The 14,834-nt window shown below is 45.6% G+C and overlaps 1 protein-coding gene, 1 long non-coding RNA gene and 4 other non-coding genes across 7 annotated transcripts in view; 1 reads left to right on the top strand and 5 right to left on the bottom strand.

Moving 5' to 3' along the window:
• Positions 1-8,023, top strand: part of LOC137534126 (uncharacterized) — a 43,576-nt gene extending 35,553 nt beyond the window's left edge. Inside the window, exon 2 of the long non-coding RNA XR_011024316.1 lies at positions 7,721-8,023. This is a non-coding gene — a long non-coding RNA (uncharacterized lncRNA). The remainder of the gene's footprint in view (positions 1-7,720) is intronic.
• Positions 1-14,834, bottom strand: part of EIF3A (eukaryotic translation initiation factor 3 subunit A) — a 48,796-nt gene that overhangs the window by 21,499 nt on the left and 12,463 nt on the right. For both annotated transcript variants that reach the window (XM_068255495.1, XM_068255496.1), the window contains exons 8-15: positions 14,483-14,587; positions 14,288-14,386; positions 12,432-12,548; positions 11,999-12,184; positions 10,499-10,846; positions 8,032-8,136; positions 7,818-7,931; positions 4,712-4,834 (exon numbers count right to left, since the gene is read on the bottom strand). In XM_068255495.1, coding sequence (XP_068111596.1) covers positions 4,712-4,834; positions 7,818-7,931; positions 8,032-8,136; positions 10,499-10,846; positions 11,999-12,184; positions 12,432-12,548; positions 14,288-14,386; positions 14,483-14,587 — 1,197 coding nt within the window. The remainder of the gene's footprint in view (positions 1-4,711; positions 4,835-7,817; positions 7,932-8,031; positions 8,137-10,498; positions 10,847-11,998; positions 12,185-12,431; positions 12,549-14,287; positions 14,387-14,482; positions 14,588-14,834) is intronic.
• On the bottom strand, positions 3,071-3,192 carry LOC137537389 (small nucleolar RNA SNORA54). Its single transcript, XR_011024624.1, has one exon. It is a non-coding gene; the product is annotated as a small nucleolar RNA SNORA54 (small nucleolar RNA).
• LOC137537391 (small nucleolar RNA SNORA54) lies at positions 9,243-9,366 on the bottom strand. The gene has a single exon (XR_011024625.1). It is a non-coding gene; the product is annotated as a small nucleolar RNA SNORA54 (small nucleolar RNA).
• LOC137537387 (small nucleolar RNA SNORA19) lies at positions 11,818-11,947 on the bottom strand. The gene has a single exon (XR_011024622.1). It is a non-coding gene; the product is annotated as a small nucleolar RNA SNORA19 (small nucleolar RNA).
• Positions 12,256-12,388, bottom strand: LOC137537388 (small nucleolar RNA SNORA19). Its single transcript, XR_011024623.1, has one exon. It is a non-coding gene; the product is annotated as a small nucleolar RNA SNORA19 (small nucleolar RNA).

Here is a 14,834-nt window from a genome sequence, read left to right as displayed (position 1 = left end):
CAGGAATGGAGGAGCAGGCCACAGGAAGGGGAGGGGGAAGGCAAAGGAGGTGGCAGAGGCTCTTCCACCCAGCTCCATTTGTAGACTGTTGCTGCATGTGGTTGGACGTGTAAGAGGGAGCTCTCACTGTCTATCACTGTATCAGAAATGCTAATCCCAAAAGCTTTTATAAAAGCTATTATTAGGAGAAGGTAGGGTGTTAGTAGTGAAATGGATAGGTAGGCTGGTGGTAGAAAAACCTGTTCTTTACTTTTCCAATCTTTTTCCTTGCTGAGGCCTATCGATTTTCATTGAGTGTGCTGTTATACCGCGTGACTAGTGCAAGGCAATCGTACTGTCACTCCTGCCCAGCGCAACACCACAAATGTGTGTGTGTGTGTGGGGGGGGGGGGGGGGGGGGGGAAGTGTACTATTTGTTATTTTTTCAATCTTTTTTTTTATCGTGTGTGCTGTTAGTGTGACTACTGATAAGGGAACGTATTTTGGGTACTGTCCTTTTTTTACATTCATCCACAAATAGGGACTACCTGTATTTCGCTCCACCCACATGTCATGGCCACACCCACTTTTTCTAGGGGGTACATTTGCCTAGGGATGACCCACAAAGGGGTACATGTGCTGAAAAGGTTGAGAACCACTGCACTACAGGATACATACATAGACTTATGACTGTGGTGGGGATTAGATTGTGAGCCCCTCTGAGGGACAGTTAAAGTGGATCCAAGATGAACTTTTACACATTGCATAATTGGGTTCCTTTCCTATTGTTTATAGGGCATTCCTCAAGCCAAATACTTTTGTTTTAATACTGCAATTCCCTATAAACTAAACCAGCCACACCCACAGGTTTTCAGAGAGCCAATGCACTTTCAGACAGTAGCAAGGGCTCATGGGAGCTCAGTCTGGGCAGGAGGAGGGGGCGGTATTACTAGCCAGAGATTTCAGAGGCAGAGGGGAGGAGGGATTAGATTTTTTTTGCTGAAGATGCAGATCAGCCTGCCTGTGTAATGTTTACAAACAACATGGCTGCTGTCATTGTATCACAGGAAGAAAGAATCATATTCTATTAAAGCAGTTTGCAGCTAGATTTGTTGTGTAAACTATCTAAACTTTAGATAAGATATATAGACAAGTTACTTGTTATAGTTTTTCATCTCGGATCTGCTTTAAGTGACGAGACAATATACTCTGTAGATCGCTGCGGAAGATGACGACGCTCTATAAAAACTAAATATCTTATAATGTACACTTGGTGCCTGTTCATTTAAGCTCCAAGTACTAGGATGGCAGAGTTCTCAGGTTATCTGTTCTGAGGGTTGTTCAGAGTCCTCTGCTGTGTCTTACAAGCAACTTGCAATGACATGAACCTTTCCCTACCAAGTGCTCAAAGCTAAATCCACCTTCTGACAAACAGTATGCTGTATGCACAAGACTTATGGACAGAAATGGGCGGACACATGGAATTCAGAAACCAATCTGTCCAATTCAGGAGCCTAAAGGTAGCCATACACTGGTCGATTTGCAGCACGGTGGCGTAGTGGTTAGCTCTCTCGCCTTGCAGCGCTGGGTCCCTGGTTCGAATCCCAGCCAGGGCACTATCTGCAAAGAGTTTGTATGTTCTCTCTGTGTCTGCGTGGGTTTCCTCCGGGCACTCCGGTTTCCTCCCACATTCCAAAAACATACGGATAAGTTAATTGGCTCCCCCTAAAATTGACCCTAGACTACAGTACTTACACTACATAATATATAGACATATGGCAATGGTAGGGATTAGATTGTGAGCTCCTTTGAGGGACAGTTAGTGACAAGATATATATATACATTGTACAGCGCTGCGTAATATGTCGGCGCTATATAAATACTAAATAATAATAATAATAATAATAATAATAATTTGCCATCAGATTCGACCAACAGATAGATCCCTCTCTAATCGAATCTGATCAGAGAGGGATCGTATGGCTGCCTTTACTGCAAACAGATTGTGAACCGATTTCAGTGGTGCTGCCGCCGCTGCCCCCGCCCGCATACATTACCTGCTCCGCCGGCGCGACTCCAGTCCCCAGATGCTTCAGTTCCTCCTGCCGGGCAGGAGGAACTGAAGCATGCCGGAGACCAGAGCGGAGACGGAGCAGCGGTGACCGGGAGTAGTCGTGCCGGCGGAGCAGGTAATGTATGCAGCTCTATTGCGTCGGTCATCGGGTACTCGAACGCCGCTAGCGACGCGCTCCCTACCCGCGGGCGATCGACGCTAATTTTCCGCACGGGGCGATCGACGGGATCGGACGAAAAGGATCGAAATTCGGTGTGTAGCGCGAACGATTGGCAGCAGATTCGATCCCAGTGATCGAATCTGCTGTCGAAACGCTGGCAAATCGGGCCAGTGTATGGCCAGCTTAAGGGACATTATAGACATCTCTTCTAGTGACAGAGGAAAGTTCAAGGGAGTTGCTAGCTGTAATTTTTAGATGTCATGGCTACCTGGCTGCTGGAATTTGTCCAGTCTTGGTTTTGGGCGACTGGAGTGTGGTCCAAAACTTTGGCTCTTTCTCCTCAGTCTATTGCTTTCATTTTCCCTCCAACGCCATAAGAACACTTTTCCCCCAACAGCATTCTGCAATCCAATTCTAATCACTAGCAGATCACAAGACGCTATGTACAGTTAAAACTGATGGAAATTGCAGCGATCTTTTCCATCAGAGATTGATCAGTTTGCGGTGCCATTTTCTACCGAGCACAATAGTCCTGACGCATTTGGTTTGCGATTCAGCTCCAATATCTTGTATAGGAACGCAGGGAAACTCACATAGCAAAACACACAGGTATTCGATTTCCCCCAACCCCCACTTTTAGCCATAGGTCCTGAACAAGCATGCAGCAAATCAGGTGTTTAACATTGTCAGATCTGACAAGATCAGCTGCATGCTTGTTTCTGGTGTTATTCAGACACTACAGCAGCCAAATAGGTCAGCAGGGCTGCCAGGCAACTGGTATTCTTTAAAAGGAAATAAAAGGAAACAAACATGTACAACTATACCTCTGTATTCCTTATTGCATGAACATTAGCATAAACTGTTTTCCCAAAAACTCAGACTAACCCAAGTTAATCCGATTAGTTTTCAGGAAATTTCTGTAGCACTGGAATGGAACCTAGACATCAACTGAGGTGATGACAGATTACGAACAGTGCGCAACAAACAGCAGCTCCCAAGAGATGAAGAAAGGAAGCCTGCCAGTCCACAGACAGCAATAACATGACCCTCCACAGACAGCAATAGCATGGAGCAGTGATCACATGACCCTCCATAGACAGCAATAGCTTGCAGCAGTGATCACATGACCCTTCATAGACAGCAATAGCATGGAGCAGTGATCACATGACCCTCCATAGACAGCAATAGCATGCAACAGTGATCACATGACCCGACTATTTAACTGCTATAGATAAAAAAAACCTACAAAATTCATATTGTTACCAAGTATATTGGGCAATTCATACAGGAATCAGTACTTTATTTTACATTAAGATTCAACTTTTGAAATGTTGCATCTATTCCCTGAGGACAAGGAATATTCCACAGTGAAAGGCCCCAGTTACATGCTATACTGCAGTCATGACCTTACTATGCCTTTTACTGGAGTTTAATTTTTGTTTACTAGCCTCCTACACTGAACTCTTCCCCCGCAGCTCACTAGTTCCATTGTGTCAAAATACAAACAGTGCAGCGATAGAGTTATCCCTCATATTTATTGATGATCCCAATATGCCAAGTTCCCACAGAGCAACTCCCCATCAGATCAACAGGTTGCACATATTTCCAACATGTACTATTGGCTCCCGATTGATTTTGTGAAGCAATCCTCTGAAAATCGGTCCAGGAAGCAGTTTGGATACATGTTCATCATACAACTTCTCATCAGGTTACCCATCATTCTGACATGAAATTGCACAGTGTCTACCCAGCAGTACAGAATTCACACTACTTTGTGTATTGAAACACCTTCGTGTATATGGTCTCCCCAATAAGTCAGATTTCTGGAGACTAGTGTCTGACTATTCCTGGTTTTACGACTACCCCAAATGCTAAGCTCTTTCTCAATGTATGGTTAACCTTTTCCTAACTGGAGACTTTAACCTGGTGACCTTGAAGGGACCCTTAAGTGATATGGAGGCTGCCATCTTTATTTCCTTTTAAACAATACCAGTTGCCTGGCTGTCCTGCTTATCCTCTGGCTCTAATACTTTTAGCAATAGACCCTGAACAAGCATGCAGCAGATCAGAGGTTTCTGACGAGATTAGCTGCATGCTTGTTTCGGGTGAGTAATTCAGGGACTACTTCAGCCAAAGAGATCAGCAGGGCTGCCAGGCAACCAGTATTGCTTAAAAGGAAATAAATAAGGCAGCCCTCATATACCGCCCGTGCCAGGTTCCCTATAACACTCAAAGACCCCCCCCCACCACCCAAAAAAACCCCACAAAAAACAAAAAGTAAATCGAAGCCACCAGCACAGAGACTGACAATATTCCCAGAAGGTAACTATTCTTCCTGCTTTGATACAACTACAGCATAATAATAGTAAAGCCAAAGGATAATTACTGTGGATAATTTTGCAATTGGAAGCATCACCACAATTTGATGAACGTGCATCCGTGTTAATAACTGTGCATTATATTGTTGCTGCAAATGTGAGCACTTGAATGAGGATTACCTCATAGATGGAGCGTCGGGCCGCCTTCAGTTTTGACACAAACAAGTCTCTGTCTTCCATCATCCTGGACATGCGGTTCTTGTGCTCCACTGCTTTCTCCCGCTCCAACATCAGACTGCTGATCTAGAGGACAAAAAAGTTACAATATACGAAGTGAGTGGTTATATGCTTTAGACCACAGGTGTCAAACACAAGGCCCAAATGCAGCCCTCCTTGCCATTTTATGTGGCCCCCCAGAGCTTCAAATGTCCATCATTGTAAGCAGTAAATCAACAACAGCAGCGTATGAGAGGCAACGGCGCTGGAGACTTGGGCGCGGGATACAGCCGGTATATGGCTTATCCTGCTGCTGCACAAGTCCCGGCCGTATTAATTACTATTCCCCTCCAGGCCGCCATGGATGGTGGGGAATGAAATAATTTGGCTTTCAGCAATTGCTGGAAGCTGAATTATTATGTTTTAAATGTAACTTCAGCTCCGTCTGACGGCGCTGAAGTTACTCCCTGTGCACCGCTATAGCCGTAATTCCTATTACGGCCTATGGTGGCGCCGGCTGCACCCAAGTCTCCAGCGCTGTATTTCGTGTGTTCGCGACAGCACACCACCCTCCCATCCAGAGTGCACCGTTGACAGTTTCCGGTTGAAACATTGTTAGTTTTAGGTGGGGTGCAACAACAACCCATGGGACCCCTCAGCAAAATTACCATGTCATCCAAACCAGGGCTGTGGAGTCGGAGTCAAAGCAATTCTGGGTACCTGGAGTCGGTTTCAATAAACTTGAGTTGGATGATTTTTGTATCGACTCCACAGCCCTGATCCAAACCTCCTTTGTTTGGCTAGCATCTTGCTTTAGGCTACATTTCATTTTTTTAAAATTTCTCCTGAAGCAGCACTGGGGCAGGTAAATATTAAACTGTTCCATTGTGCTACTCTGCAGAAGGGGGAGGAGCTGGCCCCCTATGTTAGCTATAGTTATGCACTGAGCCATCAATCTGCAGCAGAAATGAACCGTGTATTCCCAGCATTAAGGCTTGTACACACGCCTGACTGCAGCCAACGACAGGTCCGTCGGCACCTCCCGCTGGGCGGGTATTCAGCAGACAGTACAGCGTGTGTACAGTGTCGGCGGACTGATAAGGATGTTTCTGAACGATCCGCCCGGTGGTCCCTTACATGATCCATTATGACACCCCTGCTTTAGTCTAAGGGCCCTCAAACATTTTAAACAAAAGGGTTACAAGTTCATGTTTTTTCTACTATTGGGGGCTGCATACCATTTCCAAGTCATTAACCCCCCTTTCAAGAGGAGCGCCAGTGAAAATAATGCAATAAAAAAAATCTTCATTTTTACAATAATTATGTATAAATGATTTAGTCAGTGTTTGCTCATTGTAAAATATTTTAAATCCCAGATTTATATTCTGACATTTATCACATGGTGACATTTTTACTGCTGGCAGGTGATGTAGCGGCTGCTTGCTGTTTTGGCAGTTGGAAACAGCTGTAAACAGCTATTTCCCACAATGTAACAGGGTTCACAGACAGGAACCTGCAAAGAGTACGTACTCAGAATTTCTTTGTGGGAGGCAGAGCCGGGACAAGGTCCTCCAGCACCCAAGGCTGAGACACCAAAGTGCGCCCTCCATCCCTCCCACCCCAGCCGTCACACACTGATTACTATTAGACTAAGAGGGCCACAGGGCCCACAACCTCCCCAACACCTTAATATCTAGTTAGCTGGCTTGCAGTCACTGCCATATATCCCCTTTTCTTATTTCTTTCTGCTTCAAACACAATTAGGAATGACAGCTGAATGAATTGTGCGCCCCCTCCTACACTGCGCCCTGCCTCGGCCCGGCCCTGGTGGGAGGGGTTTCACCCCAATATCAGCCATACAGCGCCCCTGATTGTCTGTTTGTGAAAATGAATAGATTTTTCATGTAAAAGGGGGTATCAGCTACTGATTGGGATAAAGTTCAATTCTTGGTCGGAGTTTCTCTTTCAGTAACCATGAGAGAAAACGAATGAGTGGGGATGGCAGTTTGATGCAGCAGTGAGGCATACAGTAGAGTCTACATTGTGATTCATCAATCCTATGATATTGTCGCTTGTGACATAACTGAAATGTAGGAGAACCATTTCTAAAGGTGCCCATTCATTACTTTAAAGAGATTAACAAAAAAGTTCCCCTGGGGGGTACTCGCCTCGGGAGGGGGAAGCCTCAGGGTCCCAATGAGGCTTCTACCTCCCCTGTAGCTGCAGGCAGTCCAGCGCTGGATCCCCCAAAGTGTCCCGCAATCCTGGCTCGACAAGCCAGACAAGGCTTGATATATTTACCTTCCCTGGCTCCAGCGGGGGGCGCTGTTGCAACTCTCAGCGCGGTGATGGGCGGAAATAGACAATCTCTGTCGGATCCACTCTACTACACAGACGCAGGAGGCTTGCGCCTGCGCAGTAGAGCGGACTGACAGTGATCAGCTATTTTCGCCTATCTCCTAGCGGAGAGCTGATACTGCGCCTGCGGTGGAGCAGGGAAGGTAAATATTTACATCCCTGCTGTTCGGAGGGGCACAGCGAGACCCCCTGTGGGACAAAGGAGGACGGGGGAAGCCTCAATAGGATCCGTAGGCTTCGCCCACCCGAGACGAGTACCCCACAGGGAACTTTTTCTTGTTCCAGGTTTCCTTTAATCGATTTTCCTGTTCAATCGACCATTCAATACGATCATTTCATTGGATCAGGGGAAAATAGATTGTGCTCCATTCTGCTCAAATCAAAGACACTGACTGATATCTGGTCGTATCGACCAGTTTACTCAATCGGGCAGGATGGCATATATTTGATTGTAAAGGAATTGGCTACTGTTCACATGGTTTCGCTCGACAAAAGAATCAATTTATGGCAGAGTACCCTCTACTAAAGAAAGTATGCATGACATCAGTAGACAAAAAAGCTGTTCACCAAAAAAAACTAAGATTAACCTAAATTAACCCATTTGTTTTTTTGGAGGTTTATGTAGCACCGGAATGGAACCTAATCATCAACTGAGGTGATGACTGATTACGAACAGTGCGCAAAGGAAAACTATGAGAGCCGGTCTACATACCCGCTCAGCCTCCTGCTGCTCCCAAAGCTCCATGTCGTTTATCCGCTGCTCCTCGTAGGCCTTCTTGATAAGTGGAATTTCTTCCAGACGTTTGGCTCTCTCAAAGTGGTCAATCTGGTGAAGGAGAGAAACCATTATGCTAACACTGCCCAGAAGGAAAGATAAGGAAAGGAAGGGGGGCACAGAATAAAATGACATTTGACAAACTGCGAACCTTCTTCTCTTGGTTCTTCAGACGTTCCTGGAGCTCCTTTTTCTCTTTCTCCAACTGCTCCACTTGTTTAGCCATGATGAAGTCTGGATCTAGCTCCTCCAGGTTCTGTGGGGAAAATAACCAAAATCTGTCAACCCAATCACTAGGAAGAAGGTGACCTATTTAGAAGAGGATCAAAGCCACCCACAGTCAGAGGCAGAAGAACTCATGCATACCTTATGAAGCAGAAGATCTAATTTTCACAATATGAGCCTCGTGTATGGACTTTCTAGTGGATGGTTCATGTGTAAGGCCAATATAGGCATCCACCAGCAAATTAGTAAAATCGATAGATAGTCTGAATAGGGGCTTATTTACTATAGTAGGAAAGCAGTGGAGAACATTCGTGATCTAGCAAATCTGGACTGGATTTATTTTTTAAATGTTACGTTAGGTTGTAAAAGTTTTCAGCTATTAAAATCAGTTGGGGATACCAAATTAAAAATAAGTTTTCATGCAGTGGTCACGTGCACAGAAATAGTCACTTTGACATGACACATGCAAGAAACTTAAAGAGCAACTGTGACATATTAGAATGCTGTAAATTATGTAGGATACCCTCTCATGTTAAATATCCTGATTTCTAGGGCTGCACGGGGGAGGTTCATGTTGACAATCTGGTGCAGCAGCAGCTTTCATAGTGCCCGCACTGCCCGGTCCGCTATCTCTAGTACCTTGCGTCTGGCCCCGCTATGCGTGGATTGGCCAGAAGAAGTGAATATGTATAAGTGTTAATGAGCGGGGGGCGGATCCACTCAAGCAACGGCCGGGCACATACATAGCGATGGAATGATGGCAGCAGTAGGCGGAGCTGTACAGAGCATACAGCTCCGCCTACCGCTGCCGTCATTCCATCGCTAGCCAGTGATTGGTAAAGCTGTATGTGCCCGGCTACTCGCTCCAGTGGATCCGCCCCCCGCTCATTAACACTTATACATATTCACTGCTTCTGGCCAATCCGCGCACAGCGGGGCCAGACACAAGGTACACTACAGACAGCGGACCGAAAAACCGAAGATACTGACGATCAGCAGATCGTCTTGCCAAGTGAATAGACCGCCAAAAAAAAAAAAAAAAAGGGCCGATTCCCCACTGCTCTCCAGATAAAGTATTTTTCCTGTTAAAAACACAAACTCAGGCAGAAGAGGCAATACTGCGAGACCGTAAGCAAAAACTGTTTTCCAAAAAACCCAGAGACTAACCCAAGTTAATCCTTCGAGTTTTCAGGAAATTTCTGTAGCACCGGAATGGAACCTAGACATCAACTGAGGTGATGACAGATTACGAACAGTGCGCAACAAACAGCAGCTCTGCAGAGATGGAGGAAGGAAGCCTGCCAGTCCACAGATAGCAATAGCATGCAGCAGTGATCACATGACCCTCCACAGACAGCAACAACATGTAGCAGTGATCACATGACCCTCCACAGACAGCAACAACATGTAGCAGTGATCACATGACCCTCCACAGACAGCAACAACATGCAGCAGTGATCACATGACCCTCCACAGACAGCAACAACATGCAGCAGTGATCACATGACCCTCCACAGAAAGCAACAACATGCAACAATGATCACATGATCCTGCTTTGCATGAACAAGTTATTTATATTAAGAAAGTAAAATGTTGCTTTGCATTGCCAAGGGTACAAATCCTAAGGGCTATGGTCCACTAGAGCGCTTTTAGACGCTTTTCCAAATAGCTTGAGAATGCTAGCGCTTTCAGAAGCACTTGGCTAACGAAAGTCAATGGGGTTGTGCTCACAGGAGTGATTGCAATTGGGGGAGTCACAGGTCCTGTAGTGTTTTTGAAACGATTGCACTTCAGTAGAAAAAAAAGACAGGAATGCCGCAAAATAGCTTCTTCACACAAAGCAAAGGCGATTTGACTACACAAGCTAAATATTGCAAATCACAATTGGTCTGCAGACAAAAGCACTCAAATTAAAATCGCTGTTAAAATTCAATATCACTGTACAAAATGCTAGCAAAAACGCTAAGCGATTGCGGGATCTGTAGTGGGTGCCTGGCCTGAATGATCTAAGGAAGACACTACTACATTCTTCAGTAATGTGCAGCAAATGGCCAGCTATTTCCTTTACATAATATCAGTGCAGTCATGCAGCACACCCCTCGACACCACTTGCTGAGAGACTCTGCAGTGTTCTCTCTAGGGGCTTTTAGCCGGGTGCTCCACCCAGCTAGTTTTGGTGAGCCCCCGGCTGTCATCGGCTCATCTCTTCCTCTGCTGTAATCAGGAGTTGTGCAGAGAAGCACCGGCCCTGCATTCTCTCATCTCACTCCACCAGGTTACTTTGTCATGCCACCCGCCTGGAAAAAATTCTGGCAACACTGTACTGGATGCTCTTTTCACTACACTACCGCTACTACCAACATGAATACTTCCCACACCAATCGCCGCCATACCTCAATGTCGATGTCCTTGAAAGCCTTTGCCCCCAGCTCGGTCTTCTTGATCTGCTCCAGTCTCTCCCGCACAGTCTTCTTCTTGATCTGCTCATGTTCCTGCATGATCCGCTCCTTCTCCCGCTCTTTAGCCTCCAGGCGCAGCCTCTCCTCTTCCGCCTTTCGCACCTTCTGCAGCTCTGCTTCTTTCAGCTCCAGTTCTTCCTTCTCGCGCTGGATGTTCAGGTTTTCCAGGCGCTCCTTGCGCTCTTCTATGGTCTGGCGGCGGGCCAGGATGCGTTGGTGCTCCTTTCTGGAGTTCTTCAAGTAAGCAGTTATCGCCATTTGCTGCTGCTCCTCCTTCTCTTGCTGGAGAAGCAAAAAGTAACAAGAGTTAAAGATCAGGAAACTCCAGTGACTCCAATAAATCCTTATTAAAAGGTAGAGCCACACACCAAAATAATTACAGTACAGTGATAGTGCAACCAAAACCGCTTCATGCCTGCAGACATTGTCCAATACACCAAGTAAGGTTCATGAAAAAAACAAAGCAAGCAAATCTGTGCTGTGTGTACATTTAGATACTTACCTTGAGAGGGGGAATCCTCTGAATCGTAAAAAAAACTTCCACCAGCCTCGAATGTTTGCCTGTTCCAGCACTGGAAACCCCAAAGAGTGTCTTTCCTGCTCAAGCACTAGCACCATCCTGCTTGAGCTCCGGCAGAAATAGCCAATGCGTAATTTGGTCCCCTCTAACTGCGTAGGCAGCGCGCACCAACGCAGTGAGCCGCTCAATTGGCACCTGACCGGCTCACTGAGGTCTGCTGTCATAGTGACTGCAGAGCGAGTGGGCTGCAGCATGATTAGCGGCAACACGCATCATGGTAATTGAAATCTACACCCTGGCAGGGATAGTCGCTCCCACACAGGGCATAGATATATATATTTTTTAAATAAAAGTTTATTGAAAAAAGTTAGACATTAGACCAAAAAAAGACTATTTTAGGGCATAAGGGTCCTGGAAATTCGATGAGTTCTTTTATAATATTTTCCACCTTCCGCAAGTACCTCGCCAAGTGAGAGCAGGTCCAGAGCATGTGCCCAAAGGTGCCTCGAGCTAACCCACATCTGTTAAGGGCATAGATTTTAATTACAGTACCGTGGATCCAGGAAGCGCTTAATGGTTACAGGCATACTCTAATTTCTGTACATTTATATAGTATTTTTTGTTGTGTTACACTGACAATGGGCTTCAATCTAGATTTGCACAAGAGGCCACTGAGATAATACGACCATGAAGACCATCCTACGCTCCCCTCCATCATGTGGCGCCCAGAAAAGCTTGTCTGAAGGAGACTGGCAGCGGAAACTATCGCAAGTTATGCTGCTAATTAGCCTTCATTGTATTCTGGCACATAAGAAATAACATTGCTCAACAAGGGAAGGAGAGCAAGTCAATGAAATGTGCGTTCAGCTAGCCAAGCGTACCAAAAAAAAAAAAAAAAGGCGCAAAACACTCACCAAGATGTGGGCAGGCTTTATGGTAGCCACGGCCTTGGTTAACACGGAAGACATAGCCGTCAGCTGGTTCCGGATCTGCTCCGAGGGCATGTTCTGCAGGAAGGGCCCAAAAGGTGCATCATCGCGAGGAGAGTAGTTCAGATCCGATCCAAAGCTCAGAGTGCGAGACGAGTGATCGATGCGGACCTGCAGAGAGAATTGTACCATAAAGGGCAACGTACACAGGAAATAGCAGGTAGAGGATCCAGAAATGTATGTTCTGTAGGAAGGTGACTGGCAGCAGTAACTACAGTCGCTTGTTACACTGCTAATTAACCTTCACCTTTATCTTGCACATCAGAAATAGCAGCACTCAGCCGGATAAACTGAGCACACCAATGTAATGTGCGGGGGAGGGGGGGCACAGGAAGAAAAAGAACTTCTGGGGTCTCACCTGCAGATCACAGTGACGAGCGGCATCAACAATGGCTCTTTCCAGCATAAATGCATCCACGAAGGGGACAAGGGTCGTCAAGCGGGAGAACTCTATGCTCTGGTAGATTTGTGCCACCTGGAAAAAAAAAAAAAAAAAAAAAAAAAAAAAAAAAGGAACAAATTACAAATTTTTTACGAGCCAAATCTTCACCACTTCACATGAATGGCAGCTGAGGATTCACTACTTGTCAATGAATCACCCCATTTACCCTTACCTAAGCAGAAGGCAGGCAACTGTTAGGGCTCTTTCACACCAGAGCCCTTTTCCTGCGTTGCAATGCAAAGGCAATTCTTTGCGTTAACCAAGGTGAAATGAAAGTCCATAGACTAATTTTACCTTTCACACCCGATGCTGCATTTCGGTTCGACGCACCCGGGAGCATTGAAACACCGGGAGCCAGCGGTTTCCCATCGGGTTCAATTCATTGCTACCGCCACTGATTGCATTACACCACAGATTCCCGACGACACACCGCAGGCTATTCAACGCGTGCAGGAGAACGGTTCCTGCACGCGTTGTAGATGTGAAAGAGGCCTAAAGCCTTGTTCACATTCTAGACATTTTTTATTACATTTTTATAAAATCCCTCACTGAGCATTCAGTCTGGCTTTGCTCAGGAATCATAGCTGAGTCTGTCTTCTCTGAGGTCTTCAATCCCAAGCCTGCCCCCCTTCTGGCTCTGCTATAATGACTCAGCTATGATGATTCCTGAGCAAAGCCAGACTAAGCTCAGTGGGGGATTCTATCAGGGCTGTAGACAAGCAGGCTGAGCAGTGAAGGATGAAACGGCAGGGTAGGTGTTTTCTCTAATGTTCCCGATATATACGGTAAAACACATGAGGGTGCTCCTCTGGTTCACTTTAAGCAAGACATTTTGTTACATTTGCTTGCTACTAAAAAATACTGCTGTAATGAGTATTTGTGGCCACTTGTCACTGGGGCAGTGTGAGACTACAGAGGACTTCTGCTTTCAGTTTATATTTTCTGTTAGCAGGGAGAGAGAAAAGCATTCCAAGAATTTACAGCACAACGAGTTCTGCAGACTGAAGTGAATGTGATAGCCATGCGTTTGGGCAAAAAACACATGCAGCATGCTTTCACGGACCGCATTGGTCCGCAACGCATGCAGTGTGAACATCAGACAGTGCAGTCTATGCACTTCTGATGTCGTGCTTTTCTGCCTTCCGCACGCATTGCCGAAATCCGGACAGCAACGCATGTAATGTGAACGAGTCCTTAAGATATATTTCTGACACAGCCAGACATAACATGCTACAGTTTACAACTACTGACAACCTGATGGCCTTAAGCCCCATACACACGCTCAACAGTGGTCTTTTATGCAGCACAATTGTCAAACAACTTTTTGTTGTGAAACGAGTTGAAACAACCAAAAAAGTTTGCTATTGTTCAAACTGATAAGACGTCAATCCAACCACCGGATTGACGTCTATCAGTTGTTCGAACAATAGCAAACAACTTTTGGGGCCGTTTCAAGTTGTTTCACGACAAAAAGTTGTTTGATAGTTGTGCTGCATAAAAGACCGATGTTGAGAGTGTGTATGGGGAATTATTGCACAACCACCTAACCAGATGGCATCAATTTGCATATAAAGCAATTACGGTAAGTGGCAATCAACCCCCAGCTTCAAAACTGCAAGGAGCAACCATCTGTAACAACTTACCAGGCGGAATGCTTGTTTTACAGCAACCCCCACTTCCATATATGGCTGCCCCCCCCCCCCAAGCCACAGCCTATGTGGCCTTTGCATAAATCCAGCCCTTCTACAACTAAAACATGAAATGTCTGTTACCTGCTGCAGTAGGCGCAGAATAGTGTTGTTCTGCAGTTGTAGAACGTACTGCTGAAGTTCTGGCTCCTTCTCAGCCTGCTCCTTCACCCAGTCCAGGACCTGTTTATATAGAGAGACAAGAAATGTAACAAGAAACCTACAAAAAAAGAAAAATGAACTACCGGTAATTAAAATACCAGAATTCAATATATCTACCTTAGTGACGCGAGTACAGAGCTTCAGAGGGTGAAATTCCACCTCCAACCAGTTGTATAACTCCTTCACCTCTGGAACCACATGCTGGAGAACGTTAAACCGGACCTGGAACACAGAACAGTCTATAGCAAATGTTTTCTCTAAGCCAAAATCACAGGCCTAAGTTCCTGCGAGTCTTATGAATCATACCACACAGTGTATACGGACAAAAACAAGCAGAGACCATGGTAAAGCATACATTACTAACTGATAACATACTGCACATGGGCTAATCTGACCATCTTAACAACTGCTATTCATAATTAATGTCATGAGACAAGATTAATTACTTTAGAGGTCAAATCTACTTACA

Source organism: Hyperolius riggenbachi, chromosome 10, assembly GCF_040937935.1.
Source record: "Hyperolius riggenbachi isolate aHypRig1 chromosome 10, aHypRig1.pri, whole genome shotgun sequence".
Classification (NCBI taxonomy): domain Eukaryota; kingdom Metazoa; phylum Chordata; class Amphibia; order Anura; family Hyperoliidae; genus Hyperolius; species Hyperolius riggenbachi.
Note: the sequence above shows the minus strand (reverse complement) of the source record. Positions and strands in the feature narration are given on the sequence as shown.